Raw genomic sequence first — 15,684 nt, forward strand, 5'->3', positions numbered from 1 at the left:
TGCTGGGAAAATTCAATGGAAGCGAAACGTCCCTGCGTTAATTAGTCCAAGTTAAGAATATGGATCTGCAGATTTTAAGCATGGCAGTGAAGACTGGTGCCATCTATGTTTACGTTTTTACAAAAGTGGATAGATTTATCTATCCACTTTTGGTTTTTATGATAAAAAAGTAGATACAGTATGAGATGGTCCAAAATATGCTACCATATTCTTGGTGGTGGTTACTTCCATCCAATACATATTATCAGAAGTTGATAATATCCCGTTATCAGAGATATATCCATCTAGGCCATAAAACAGAAACACGTACCTTCGCAGGTTCGACGCTTATTCCATTGGGCGCGAATCTCTCGTCAAACCGCGGATGTATACATCCCATCCAGTAATGCCAGATTAAGGGAAATTTCCCACATCTAGGGAAATTTTGACCCCTAAAAAATTTGCTAAGTCTAGGGAAATTCGTGGGGGAAAATTATTTTATTCAAAGCTAACATAAAAAATGGCACACTTTCATTAAATTGACTTATAATGATTAATACAATCATAAGTATTTTAGCTGGCACCCCTGCAATTTTTTTTTTGGCAATTTAGAAAGTCGTCGGCTAAATAAGTGGCCCACAGGAACAAGTCCGCTCTATCCCTAGTACAAACTGTGTTTTTTATACTGGTAAAATTGTTCCTAGTTTTTATTAATTTCGAGATGAAAATAACAGTATTATTTTCTTCGGGGGCATTGGTTATTTTGGTTTTACGCAAATATCATTGTTTTTAGTATTTTGGAAAACTAGGGAAATTTTAGCCCAAAAAGGGAAATTTCAAGGGTCGGAAAGGGAAATTCAATTTTCGCCCCCTGTCATCACTGATCCCATCACGGCTCAGTTTCCTGCGCGTATTAATTTTTAATAACCATGTAAAATGTGAAAATTACACTGCATGGTAATTACCAATGAAATTAACAGAAAAAAAACCAAAACTCGCCACGGTTATAACGCTGTTTTCACATAAAAAAGTTAAAACACAAAATAGTCTGTTTTATACTAAAGATACTCTTTATTACAACAAAGAAAAAAAAAACACAAAACTAACTAGGGAAAACATTTTATTTGAATAAGGAAATTTTAAGTACACAAACGCTGTTTTATATTAAATAAAATCAATTTTTCTTTAAAGATTTTTTAAAATATTTTATCCATTAGCTTGATAATAACAAATATCATCAACATTTTGTTCATTGTAAAGACCAGATCTAATTTTTTTGAGAGCAAACGTTGTGAATTCTCAGGAGATTACCAAATTTCCATAGCTTCTTAGTAAGCTTTGGCCAATATAACTAGCGTTAACATTTTCAAATAAATTTAGCTGGAGGGTGGGGGATGGTTTTAAAGATATTCAGTTAAAAATGTGAATGAATATTTACAAGGGAGAAAAAGTTTATTTTCTCGTGCTTTTGAAATTGACATTGCACTAATTTCTCTTTTGTTTTCACTTAAAACATCTTTCAAAATGTCAACAAGTATGGCAAATTACCCCGAATAACTAATATAATCTTTATACTTTTTTTTTATAAAAGCCAAAACTTCCAACTTTGGCACATTCGTAATATGGTTGTTTTCTTTTTGACGTATCGAACTTTTTTTCGCAAAGAAAACACTAATTGGCACTGTTTACTACCAAAACATCTTTGATAAAAAATACGACAAAAAACTGAGGGAGAGAGGTTAAAAACTAAGATCTTAGTTCTATTTAAGTACATTACGCATTATTCACTAACATAAACAAGGATAAAGTTTACTGAAACTTAATTTCTTAAAAATAATAAGCGGTTCAATAAACCGAAAGATTTGATTTGTCATGAATTATTGGGACTTTTTTTGTTTCTCCTTAATATATCTTATGAGAATATTATTAAGATTCAAAATTAATAAAAAAAATCAGATCTTCAGATCGTAATGATATTAAGTAGTAAATTGCGATAACTTAATCGCAATATTAATATTTTGTTCTAACAGCAAATCTTATTACATTTTAACAAGCTGCCTAAATATTGTAAATAAACTACTAAGAATTATATAAAAAAAACCACTTGGATGAAACCATAAATTGTTCACTTCACGCACAACAAAAACAAGGATAAATTAATGGACGAAAGTACGACATGAACAAAAGAGATTATCGCTCTTTTAGTCTTCTTTTTTAAAAATCGAAAAGTTACTTTTGGTTTTTCTTAAGATATTGTAGATGCGCGTAAATGGATGGAAAATATTACAACACTTCCTATATTTCATATTTTGAGCCGCAGCTTAAATAACTTAGAAAGCTGCTTAGAGATTCCATAAATAATAAAAAGATATAAAAGTCTTTGTAACTAAGCGAGAAAAGAACCCCTTGTAAAGCCAATACATTTTTTATCCTCAAAAATACCAATTAGCCGTGGTTAAAAAAATCTTATCATAGCAGTATAGAAGCTGCAAGGAATGTTCCATTGTGACATGCATCATCGATAAGCAAAAAATAGATTACTGAGATGTTAGTTGAAGAGCTGAGTATATATTTTTCCGCGAAGATATATATTTTAAATTTATTTAAGTTCAAAATCTAAATAAACGGTAATTTAAGTTGTGACCAAATGGACCAAATAGAGTAAGTATTAGTACCGTGATTACCCCATTAAGGGGTGTTATTTTTGAAAAACTTTCTTAAGCACCAAATATTAAGTGGTTAAAACAATTATCAATATTTAATCCGGAGCCGCGTAATATATCGGATAAAAGTTCCTTAGTCGGAGGTATAAAAAAACTTGTATCTTTCTATCCAGCAAAAATAACGGTTAGAGAGTTCAGTTAATTTTTAACTTCTTCTCTTTCCGGGAAGAGTTGACAACTTTAACGACTGGGTGAGACACTGTTTTTTGGATTGTGCACGAGAGACGGGTGAGTGGTGATTGGTTGGTGGGCAGGTTAGTAGAATCTCAGCTGTTGATTGGTTGGCGAAGGCTATATGGGTCAGGAGCAGGTGTTAAACCAGTGAAAAAAATGAGAGAGAAAGAAAAAAGATATTGGTTAGTGATGATTTTAATATTGAATTAAATTAATTAAGTGAAAATAAATAAATTGGGAAGATAGAAAAAATTAAAAATCCCAATTTTTTGTAGTAAATATTAACGTGTAAAGCATTAACGATATAATTAATCTATAAAAAGTTATTAGGCAAAAATTAGATTGACAATCTGAGCGAGTTAGTGAAAGAAACAATGCCAATTAGTAATAAGAGCTTGACGTATAGCCCTAAAATGTAAAAAATATAATAACGCACTGCAGCGTTGCGCAATATCATTTATTTATGGCTTGAAAAAAATCCAAATCTCAATTTAACGTACTTTAAAACAATATTACGCCTATATGGTATACCACGTCATCATTTTAGCTTTTCTGTGACCAGACAGAAGATAAAAACTATATGCTGCAGTCCCATTTATTAACGAAAATCTTACAAAAAAAATAAGCTAGAAAAAACTAAGCCGCACAGCAGCTCATAAATAGATACTGTACAACTTAACCAAAAATGGGGGTATCGCTACCGAGTAATATTTACAACAAAAAACCCTAAGAAAAATATAAACAGTAAACGACTACAAAACTAACCTTGAGCTACAAATATATTTTTAAGAAAGAGATCCAGCTCTCTGGTAAGGGTGTTCACGAACCCCTACGTGGCGACGTTTTACAACTGCACCTATACATGTAAACACAATATCAACCGTAAATCAAACAAGAAAAAAATGACTCGGTTCTAAATGGATATAATAGAACTATTTACATATTCAGAAAAAAATTTAGGAGGGACACCCGTTTTTCAAGTCTTTTGCGCGTCTCCTAATCTCAATTTTTTTTCAGAAATAAATTCGCGAGATTTTTAAAAGTACTTCAAGACATAGAAAGATCTAGACGTAACTCTAAGAGAGCCATACTCAAATTAACTGCAAAAAATAGGCGACATGTCATGCATTTTTACGGAAAGTTAACGTTCGTTTCGTATTGTTTTAATCTGCCAAAAAAGCATTCAAAACAAAAAAATCTTGTAGCCTTATTTTTAACACCCCATAAGGGAAACAAAAATATGAAAATAAATTACTCCAAAATTAAACATTTTGAGCTATATAACGCCAAAAAACAAAAAAACAAAAACTAATTTCATAGATATAGTTTTTAACAAATGGTCCCTGTACCAATATAAGAGGCTGTCTCAATTTTGTTTTCGAATAAGTATGGCACAAATTCAGTCCTAGTTTTTAAACTTGCAAAACCAATGTAGCGTCAAAAAAGTTTATAAAGCAATTTTTCTCTCCCCAAACTTCATTTGATATAAAGGCAGGAATATATAAATTTATATTAAATAATTTGTAATTTTATCTTTAAAAATTTCAATATCATGTTTAATAATTTAGCGGGTGCATTTGGTCCTAAAAAAATATTTCTTAGTTTTTAAAACAATCGACTTTTCCTATTCTGAATAAATTTTCCCTGAGGAGTCTTCTACATAAACTAACTAAATACAATCTGCTCATATTTGCTAAAAGATATAACAGAAAAAAAATTTAATTTAACCTAAATATAATTATAATATAATGGTGAGAGGGTTTAGAATACGGGAATTTTTCGTATCGTATCACAGATTTCCACTTTTAAACGCTTTCTTCCCCGAGAGAACTGCGCTATAGTTACGTATAATGTAACGTGCCATATCTCTTTTCTAGCTTTCCTCAATTTTCTAAAATTTACAACTAACTCTATCGTAGAAATTTTAGCGGGGGCAAAAACAAGTAATACCCTGTGCTCATTTATTTTTTTTCCAAAGCTATTCGTCTTTAAATATGGTTACCAGGTATTTCCCTAAAATTCGTTTTATAATAAACTGTAAATAAACAAAAAAAGGCACAGGTTTTAGGAATCTCTTAATTTAAGGTAGGTATAGAGGATGGTAGAAAAAAATTTATATAAAGAGAGTCAACCATCTAAAGATTATGGTCATCGCCCAAACAACGCACCAGTAGCTGCCGCATGTTCCGCAGACGGATATTCTGCCAGCAGCGGAGAGGTCAGGGCAGCGTATTGATGGTAATCAGCGTATGGAGTGTAAAGCAGTCCATCGGCTGGTGAGATTAAAGGCGGAGGTCCTCCACCATTGAGCAGGGCAGCCGCAGTGCTGGCATTCATCGGTAATCTGGGAGATAGAATTAACGGCGCACCAAGAGGTTGACCCCCCGGACCTCGAAACTGCGCTGTGGAGAAAGCCATAGCTGTGGTCGGAGTGATTATGCGAGGTGATTCGCTGGCTTTATATACAAATAGAAATCAAAAATCAGGTTTAATGTGCAAGAAAAAAGCAGCAAATGAATTTGAAATTTAGGCACACCATAATACGGCAGCCGTGTAAATGGATGCGTAATTTCAGCTTGGCTGAAATTTTCTACGAAATATTTAAAAGGGGTGGGTGTCAGGAGGTAAAAACTTTTCGCTGCCTTAATCTTTTGTATAGATACAAACAAGCACATACCAGCCATTTTGGCATTGGAGTCCCTGTACGTCCCGTTAATAATGGCCAACTCCATAAGCTGCCTTTTTTTAAGTTCATCTTCACCCTCCGTAACTGGCACTAAAAGTTTTTGAACTTCTTCAATGGCTCTCTGTAGTTTGACAGCTGCTCTGTTTGGCGTATCGTCGACGGTTATTAAAACGTGAAGTTCGTCGCTCAGGTGCTCCCAATTTTGTTTACCCCTATTTTGTTCTTCCTATAGTTATTTAAAACAAAAATAGAGATTTTAATAACCATGTTAATTTAAAAACTTTAAAACGCTATTTAATATAATATAAAAATTAACTTACTTTCATACATTAAAATCCATAATGTTGCGTGTTAAATAATTTTGGTTTAACATATTGTTACTTCCACATTCATTAAACCCGGGATTATCTCCCCACACCCATATGGATTAATTAAAAAACTGTCTAACCTTTTTCTTGTCCCTCATGGAGCCCTTCCCTCTGACCATAATTTTGCAACCAGTCTCTTGTTCAAGTTGTTTGGCAGTCATTCCACGAGGACCCAAAATTCGACCAACAAAATTGTACTACATAAAAAGGTAATTTATCATATTTTTCAAAGAATAAGACCAAGTTGGATAACAAAAAAGTAACGTCTTACATCTGGATGGTCTTTAACTGGAACATATACTTTTTCAGATCTGGTCATGACTGCTCCTTCTGGCTCGGGTAATGATAAGGGTTCTTTTTTAATTCCATTTATTTGGAATAAAGAACTACGGACTTTCCCAATTTCTGCATCATAAAAGAAAAATTGGATTTGTCAATTTTAATGGAAATAGTTTTAAACCATGTTACCTGAGAATAAAAACGTAACTGTTTAAGCATTTTCTAAAGTATTTTTAACTGATCTTAACCATAATAAACTATAAAAAAGTGTATTTCTTGATAAAATAATAAAAATATTTTAATCTGACAAAATAAGATGCTATATTTAAATTTCCCAAACTTCGATAAGTTTTTATTCTGAGGTAAGAAAATAAATTAGCTCCAGTGTTACCAAAAGACCACTTTTTAAGTTCAGGCCAGTGGAAAATGGTGGAAAATATGGCAAAAAGTGCCCAATAGTGGATAATAAAGGAATATTACATGAAAAAAGCTTCGAACTATTTGTAGTAATAATATACTTTTAAAAATCCACTATTTTCCACCTACGAACACCGATTATCTCTCTTCCCAAAAGTTTGCATAAAGTGGGGTTTCTCTACAGTAAAATACACCAACATACTAAGCCCGTGAAGGATAGAATATTCACTTTTCTACTACAAAGTTTAATTCGGGTAAACCCAAATTTTAAAGAAACATAAATCAACAGATATACTTGGGTAAGAGTAGTGCCAAAAAACTGTCAACTAGCTAAAAACTAGCAGAAGACCGAATATAAACTGGAGTGAGAAAATTTCCCTCCAGTAAGTGAGACTGAGAGAGAACTTTCAAACTAGCATAAAAAGATAGGGTCTCTTTTGAAGAAAGCGTTAAATGAATTCGGCATTTCCCCCCCCCCCCCCACTTGGCCAGGGAGGTAATTGGGGGTTCGCTTCCCAGCCTGGCATATTCCAAATTTAGACGCGTATAAAGTTTCAAATAAGATTCAAAACGGGAAATCGAATCACGCTACGACGATTCCGAAATCATTTGGCATTCGTTTAGAAACGCTCTGATGAATATAAGAAAACGCTCCGTTTTGAGACATATATTCAATAAATGTGAAATGTTTGGAAATCCTCGGGAAATGGCGAGAGTTAAGAGCGTTCATGCGATTCTAGTAAAAACATCGCGTCAGCCATCGTTGAAAAGACAAGAAAGAATGGGATATTAACCAGAAATGAAATCGGTAAATACGACCAAGTTACGTATTAACCCACTTTTTCATTTTACTCAATAAATAACGGGCTACACGTACAAGTTGACATCTTAAATAAAGAGCTTAACCTCAATAAAAATTACTTAGCGATAACCTTGGTTCAACTTTTTTTGGATGCGAATTGAAATACGCGAAAACTAAATACCATTAATTTACAAGTACCAATATTTTAAAACAAAGTTCTTAAAAGTTAATTAATCAAGTTTCAACAGTAGGAGAATTATTTTGGCATAACCAACATCCGAGTAGTAGTTGCAGGGAATTAAATATACCAATTTCCTTACGATTTCAACATCCGAAAGCAATACTATTAATAATAATTATCAAATATGTAAAAACACTTCATTTCCTTAACGCGAAGGAAGGAGTTTAAGCTATCAAATAAACGCCAAAATTAATCCACACGGCAATAAAAAACCAAAATAAAAAAGGGGTTCTGTACATCGTTACAGAAATTGACAACAATTAGAACTTCGTCAATCAATTCATCACGCTTTATGGGGGTCTAACGAAAAGGAAAAGCCAACGAAATCAGAACTCTAGGAGTTTTTTTTCCAAGTCCGAAGCAAAAGGTTTTGCGAAGGAATTTTTAAGTGGTGACACAGGGATTTTTTCTTTTGCGCAACTAAAAACACCCGTACATTTTAAGTAGTACATCGCCGGCAAATATGGATATAAAAGTCTCATATTAAGACGTACTATGCCACCTCCTTCTCCACAAAATGTGCACATGGAGGAAAGCAAAGGAGTCGTAAAAGTATTTTAACACGTCACACATCGCAACATGATGTCAACGGGTAGGGTCGCCACAGTGTCATCACATACAAATTCCCTGACTTTTCCAGGTTTTCCCTGACCATCTCCGGAGATATTTCCCGACTTATTTTGTGCCAAAATATTTAAATATTTTAATTTTTAAGCTATATTTTAATACAGGCTTCCTATTGCCACCGAAATAGTAAGTATAAAGTCGGCTATGCTTGCACAACTTGTTAAATTGGGACGACGAAGTAGTTTAGTTAAAGGTATTTGGTTTTAAAAATGTTTGGCGCCACTGCAAAGGGAATTTAGAAAAATTGAAGGGGTCCATAAACATTGCTTTGCAGGTTATATTCCCTTTAAAGGCTGTGGGTGAATTCATAAACTCTTTGGTGGGAGGGATAATGGATGTCTAGTCGAAGGTAGCCTTTCCAATAAAAACAATCACTTATTTCCCGGTTATTAGAAAATTTTAAAAATAAGCCGACTTTTCTCAGAATTCCAGGTACTGTGGCAACCCTGAGGGGATAATGGGGGGCTGACAAAAAGGGGGTAAACAGCGGTTTATTAGCCAACCCATTAGGGCCCTTGACGTATGTCAGTCCCCATTAGTACGCTAGCATTACGGTGTTACGTTTCAATTATTTTACAGCACGACTCCTTACTTTTACTCCATGAGCGTAGTAGGTCTCAGACGTGGATTAGAATTTTGGAAGAAAAAAAAAACCGTATGAGATGAAATAAAATATATTCGCTCTGTAGAGACACAAGGGCCCCCTGCCTGTGGGTAATACATTTTTCCAACAGCTCCCAAAATCGCGTGGGTCGGTTTCTTTTTCGCATTTTTTTAAAAAACATTTTAACGGTTCTATTCTTCTAACAACGAATGCTAAGGAAAAATAACACTAATTAGTAGTTTTATTACAATCTAGCCTTAAGCTTACCAAGGTAATAAGACCAATAATTAAAATCACACTAGGGTTTTATAAATCTAATTTCTCTCTCTCTCGTATTTTTTGGAACAAGCCTACGTAAATTTACGGGAGGTTGAATAATACAATCTGTAACCTCGTACGTGTACGCCTACATTCAGAAGCTGTTGTTTTTCAGCGGTAACTACTACAAAACCTGTTTTAATTTTTTTGCTACGGAATGAAGAGTTTTTTACCGGTTGAATTACATTCAAAGTTCGCGTTTAAACGGTATGAAGTAGAGTTTAATCTCTCATTACCTTAACCCAAGGATAAATACGTTTAATTCCGAAGGCTATCAGAAAACAATCGTAACACTGTATTCGAAATTCTAAAGTAAGCTGGAGGATTCAACCTAATTTTTTTATATTCGGATTTCTAATTAGTCTTTGGATTTTTTCCAAAAAACACTTGATTTTTTGCCAATATTGAGTTATACAAATTTAGAATAATTATTTGAATTAAGCGTGGTTTGTATCAAATTTAGTACGAGGCGTAATACGAAGAATTATATATTAAAATTACGATGTTTTAAAAGGGTTACGACAATTTAATGAATTTTAAATAAGGCCACAAACATTTCCATAAGCCTTTACTCGAAACCAAAGTTGTCTTAGATTGAAGATATTATAGCGTAGATTTTGATAGCAAGAACCAGTTAAGGTCAGAAGTGTATAACATCTCTTGAGAGAGAGAAATACCATGATAACTTCAAAGTACTACAGAGGGAAAAAATGATTTTTAATTAGTAAGGCGGAGGAATACGTGTTAAATTATCAGCGGTTTGGCGGGAAAGTAGCTCCCAATTAAAAATATACGTGAGGATGAGCTTTGAAATTAAATGGGTTCTTCTCTCGTAAGATATTATTATTTACTTCTGGTAAGGTTTGTTTCTAGTAGGAGTGAAATTTGCATATTTCTTATATCCCCTTTACATGACCGCCTTATTTTTTAAGCAAAATATTCGTAGAACGAACGAGAGATCCAAAAATGGGCCAAACTCCAAAATAAAACGTCATTCTAGCAGAGCCAATCCCTTCTCAAACAAATCAAGTTATTATCAAAACACAGCGCCGAGATCTGTTATTCCGTAGAGAACTCGATTCTTAAGAAAACAATAAGGACCGAAGTCAGAGGTAGGTGGTAAAAGTAGTGACAACCGCCAGTGACTCGACAGTATTGTAAATCGAGTTAATAGTCAATGGCAATTGTCAGCGCGTTCGACACCTGCCCCTGCTATTGCTTTGAATTTCCTTAGCTATGGAAATAAAGAATTGGCACGTGTATACGAGAAGTTTAAATAAAGCTAATCGTGTCTGCAGCCGGAAATGTTCAGTAATATTTGAAATCAAAGGGTGACAATTTCAGGCAAGTCAAAAAAGGGCGAAATGTTAAACCATAGGACGCGATTATTTGTACATAACGGTACGGTTTTCTTTTCAGTTGACAAATTTGAACTTCCGCACTTACGAGACCATAAAAAAGTGTTCATTATATTTGGGAGAGCGTTACCGCCCAATACCGCTACCCCCTCTCGTAATGGAAAAATTTACGAAAAAAAATAGAAATTTCTGGAAAAGGAACCCGCTAAAAGAGATCCTCAAAATAAAACATTTTAAGCCTCGGATGAAGCCTGCAGGATGTAGAACGTAGAACTAGGGAAAAAACATTAGGATAAGACTTTCTAAATTTAAACTCGGTTGGGGAGGGGGTAGGGTTTAGTAGTGGGAGGCGGACATCATTTTGAAAAAGATTTTTTGAAAAATGTTGTCACGGGTTGGCTGGTCGAGCTCGTCTCATTTAGCGCGGTTCCCCACCTGCCGCTTAAAGATCCTTTACCATCAACGGGAACTGCACAGTTCCTTCACCGTCATAGAGAGATGAAGAGCGATTCGTGGGGTGGAGGAAAAAAATTTCCCTATTACTAAAAGTAGCGGGGCTCTGAGATTATCTCCGCGAAAAGCGAGCAATCTATTTTGGCTACCGCCTCCGAAATCGGAAGAAACCGTAACGAGATACCTACAAATTCGCTGTCTCTACAAGGTCTTACCGGGGACGCTTCCAACCACGCCAAAACACCCATAGCGCGTCTTCCAAATTATTACCATTTTCCGATCTTATAATATCAAACTTAATATAGAACGCTAACATTTCAGGCTAGAACCAATAAGGAGATGACGTGTTCCCCCCCCCCCCCCTAAAACGGGTGCCTAATATCCGCGTAAAAAAGAGTACCCCTCAAACACGAGGAAACTTAAAACAGTAGGGTCTATTTTTGACTGACAATAGAAGCCATGTGTTAAGCCTATGTATTTACTCCTATAGACCCAAGTTTGTTAGACTTTGAACCATAAAAAATGTTAAAAAGCGCCCCCCTTAAATATAAAAAAAAAATGTTCTCCAATTGAATAAGTTTAACTCAAATGGATATCCAAGGCTAAAGTCGGGTAAAATATTTTTACATTGTCTTTGATATATAATATGACGAAATTATTTTCATAATACGATGTTTCGAATTGCTTCATAGTGAGACGGGGGGAAGGCTGGGGGGTGAAACGCGTGAAAAAAACCTACCGTTAGTTTTTAGTAGCGATCTAAAACTAAAATGCCAAAGATTCGTTTTGCTTTCCGTTTGCCAAGTCAAAATAAGAGATTGCGACAGTTAAATCGGTATCGCGGTTGATTAAAAGCTGTTGGTCGAATTCCCAACTGAAAAATACAAGGTTTCTGGGTGAAACCAGATTAAAATCATCGATGACTTTAGCATCGCTGGCCCCCGCCTACGTGATTTTTACGGGCAAAAAATACGCGCAATCGACCTAGGCCTAACCCGCCCAGAGACTAGAGAATGCATGGGTATGCCTGGAAGGCTTTGACAACTTTCTAGCCTAGGCACATACGCGCAGCGGCGGCGGCGGGGAGAGAGATTCCAGCGGAGTTTGTTCGGCCTTTTTTTACGCGTCAGAATGTATTAATATAAACGTTACGTACCTTCATCTAGTAACCTCTCTAGATGTATAAACACCGTAGGAAAAGCTCCCAATTGTTTCTTATCCTTTAAAAGTTGCGCCAGATAGTCGGCGATGCCTTGAGTGTTGTTATTTACCGCATTTACGCTAATTATCTTGACGTCTTCCATAGTGGGGGACTCTCGTAGAGAGTCCGTTATCGCCGTAATAGCACTTGAAGGTTGAATTTTCGCTTTCGGACTAGGCAGATTCTAGCGAAAATGCGTCGCGTACTTTTAAAAAACCCGACAAGAGGGCGGACCGAGGCTTCCTAAAAAATCTAAAATAACTTAAAAACCTTAACGCAGTCGCGAGAGTAAAGGAAGACGCGAAAGCCCCGCTCACAGAATGACTTCAGCCGCTGGCTTCTTCGAGGGGTTGTTCTATAAATTGCCGCGATGGGACGACAAGCCAGAATCGCGGTAACGTCAAAAAGTTTGGGAAAAGTTAGGTGCGCATGCGCGTAGAGAGGGCGCGCGCGTAGGACGGGGAAAGGCAATCAGCGCCAAGAAGCGTACGCGGAGAGAACCCCTCGATGAAAAATACACTCAACTTTCGGTCGCGTTTTTAGCCCCGAAGACTCGACGAGATCTTTCTTTACCAGCGCTCTCGGCGAGAATGTTCATTCAAATTAGATACTTTTAGGGGTGGGCTTTAAAGCCTGTTTCAGGCCGCCTAGTTAGAAAGAAAACTGTAGGTGGGAAAAATAAAAATCGGGTGACTTTTCTACGTTTTAGACTCCAAAAGTTTCTTTAAAAAACACACCACCACCCCTCCCAGCTAAGTAGCATCAACCTACATACGCTTTTATCAATCTAATCCTAAAAATGTCCTTTTTAGGGTATTATCTAGTTAAGATTCATTTCGTTAGTCGCCAACAATACACAATAAACTATTATTCATTGTTCGCTAGAAACGTCGCCTCGAATACTACTAAAAAGTAACGTTTAATTCAAACCATTTTTGGAAATACTTCTTTCGGGGAAAAACTTATAAAAAAACACTCATTTTGAAATCAAAGCTTTCGCTGTCATAAGTCATCTTCACCTCAAAATGGCGGCATAATTTGTATTCAGTTATTTCAACCTCATTTACTTTATACTCCCCGCTGTGAATTTTTTTGCGTCTCAAAGTTTCCGTTTGAGAAAATGTGTAAAATTTACGAACTCGTTCCAAATACATATTGTTTTTTATTTTTAGGTTCAACAGTAAATTTAAATAAAAGACTATTATTATTTCGCTGTATTTATTTAATTTCATCAACCCTTTTTTTAATTGACGATTTCATAATTAGTTAGAAACGGTTGGAAAGATTTTGTAGTGCGGCGAGAGAGGAATACAGAAAACAAATGCGGGATAATTAAGTATTAAGGAATGTAATTAGGCTCTAGCAAAAACGCAAAAAGTCGCCTGGTTGTTTTTTAGTTTTTTTCGCGTCATACGCGAGGGACTCAAAAGACTTTCCTTGTTATTTCAAGCGTTCGTTTTGATTCTATATTTCTGTTATTTAAAGGGGGGGTTGTCAAGTGATTTCAATTACATTTGTTCGTATACTTTTTAATGGGACTACTTCTTCGTGGTTGTTTCTGCTTGGAAAGGGAACTAACACGATCGATATTTGTGTCTGTCTTTTTAACTTTAATAATCATTTTCTTTGAAAGGACGTAAAACAATTCGTCTGCTAACACGCCGTACGTCTTGTGATGTAGATTTGACGTCTTAACCAAAAAGGTAAGCGCCACTAGCGATAAAAATACGCAACATAAAAACAAATTATATCACGCGGCGGTTCTAGGCCTTGGCATAGCTCCCTGTCGACGTGGCAAAGAGTGCGTATTAGGCGACGGCCTAACGACCAAAATGCGCGACCATTCTAGAAATGGCTCTCTTAAATACTTCTGTAAATACGTAGTTATAAACTTATGATAAAAAGTGCCATTCCATTTTGCGCTCAAGCGGAAACCAAGTATAACTTAAAAAAAATCCAAACACATTCTGGTGGAGGATTTAAAGTTTTCACGGCTGGTTATTCGCGGGTTTTACTTAGAAACTTGGAAGGCAACATATGAAGAAATATCTATTAAAATTTGTCATTATTTTCTCTTTTCTTAGGTTGTGGGCGTTAGTAGCGCCACTAAACGGAGGCGTAGTAAATGAGATAGACTGGGGAGGTCGGTCATCTAGTTTCTGTAAAGAAAAGCGGCGAAGCTTTCAAAGTAAACCTCGTAAAAATGGCACATGTTCTTTCGACCCGGAATTTCTCCGAGTCGTCAAAGTCAACGTTCGAAACGTCAAGCTATTTGCATATTGGTTTAGAGAAAATACAATCGACAATGAAAATTATCAAGAATTAGGAGGGAGGACGCGAAAGGTGACGACTAAGGACGCCAACAGATGGGGCGAGAAGAGAATCACCGTATTTATTTTTTTCCACGCCCGAGGAGGCCGTTGCGTCACGAAACGTTAATACGCCCGTGGCGCCCCCTCGCCGATTTCCCGGGCGAGCTTCGTCCCGAACGATAGTGCGAAGGCGGAAATATCGAAAAACCGAAAAAATAAGGAGGGTATTTCGTACGCCTACCTGATGTACACCTAAGCGTTTACGGGTGAAACTCCGCGCTTGTCTAGAGGGGTTCCCCATTCGGCGATACAGGCCATCCTAATATGGACTTATATGGGCAAAATCCACTGACTTCAGTCTGCCCTTGCGTTTCGCCACAAGGATTTCTACCACAATTTTATCATAGGCCCCTCCGGGATCTCTAACTACTTATTCGGCTTAATGTTAAAAACTCGTAACATCATTTTTACGGCACTTACTAAAGAAATCACTTCGCGAGGACGGACTGATAAGTTAGGGCGTAATAGTCTTTGTTGGCCTTGAAAATGTACTTGAATTCTGCTAGTCTGTATTATTATTCGAATTAAGTTTTTCTTGAATTATTTATGGGGCACGTACTGAGAAAAAGGAAAATGCGCGTTTAACGACGCACTATTTTGTGGCCTCTTTACAGTCTGTTCAATTACGCGTTTCAGTTTACATAAGACAACGTAGAGGCCAATGAGAGAAGTTCACAAACTGCTGGATTTTCGTCTGCTAAGCAGTGGCGTACCGATGGTTTGTGGCGCCCGGTTCAAAACTCTTAAAAGGCGCCCCTTATATATGACGCGAAAAATCCTAATTACTAATATTTCATTAATTTCATGAAATTTAAATTTATTTTACAAATTTACAATTAAAATAATATTTTTTATAGAACAATTTTTGATTAAGGTTTGATTAAACAACGTTTACTAGGATTCTTTTAATCATTTTGGGTCTTTTTGGCGCCCCTTTATAGGACCGTTAGACTGGCGCCCGGTTCAACGTGCCCCCCCCCTGCCCCCCCCCCGTCGGTACGCTACTGCTGCTAAGAGGACTATAATTAATTTAAAAACATAAAGTGTTTGCTTTTATCGCGTTGACCGCTTCGTGGCTCTAG

General features: G+C 36.1%; 1 protein-coding gene across 4 annotated transcripts; it reads right to left on the minus strand.

Moving 5' to 3' along the window:
- Positions 1 to 1,082: 1,082 nt before the first annotated feature.
- Positions 1,083 to 12,827, minus strand: how (protein held out wings). Of its 4 annotated transcripts, none has more exons than XR_016481428.1 (8): positions 12,186 to 12,825; positions 6,202 to 6,335; positions 6,011 to 6,127; positions 5,554 to 5,788; positions 5,413 to 5,466; positions 5,045 to 5,332; positions 3,642 to 4,911; positions 1,083 to 2,993 (listed from the first exon to the last, which is right to left on the minus strand). XR_016481428.1 is itself a non-coding variant. In XM_090180156.1 (8 exons), the coding sequence occupies exons 1-7, from the start codon at positions 12,331 to 12,333 to the stop codon at positions 3,662 to 3,664; spliced, it is 1,047 nt and encodes a 348-aa protein (XP_090036282.1). In that variant the 5' UTR covers positions 12,334 to 12,827; the 3' UTR covers positions 1,083 to 2,993; positions 3,642 to 3,661. The 4 variants fall into 4 exon arrangements, 3 of the variants coding, with proteins under 3 accessions (XP_090036282.1, XP_090036284.1, XP_090036283.1); XM_090180156.1 differs by having other exon boundaries at positions 3,642 to 3,732; positions 12,186 to 12,827; XM_090180158.1 differs by lacking the exon at positions 5,413 to 5,466 and having other exon boundaries at positions 3,642 to 3,732; positions 12,186 to 12,824.
- Between the last annotated feature and the right edge of the window lie 2,857 nt (positions 12,828 to 15,684).

Source organism: Leiobunum rupestre, chromosome 6 (genome assembly GCF_980474605.1).
Source record: "Leiobunum rupestre chromosome 6, qqLeiRupe1.1.hap1, whole genome shotgun sequence".
Taxonomy (NCBI): Eukaryota; Metazoa; Arthropoda; class Arachnida; order Opiliones; family Sclerosomatidae; genus Leiobunum; species Leiobunum rupestre.

What these genes read in the sequence shown, in the direction of transcription:
- how (XM_090180156.1), bottom strand. Translation starts at nt 12,333, where the DNA reads ATGGAAGACGTCAAGATAATTAGCGTAAATGCGGTAAATAACAACACT. An exon ending in CCATGAGGGACAAGAAAAAG is followed by an intron (nt 5,789 to 6,010) that starts GTTAGACAGTTT and finishes AAATAACTATAG; the next exon opens with GAAGAACAAAATAGGGGTAA. An exon ending in CTCCAATGCCAAAATGGCTG is followed by an intron (nt 5,467 to 5,553) that starts GTATGTGCTTGT and finishes AATATTTCGTAG; the next exon opens with AAAATTTCAGCCAAGCTGAA.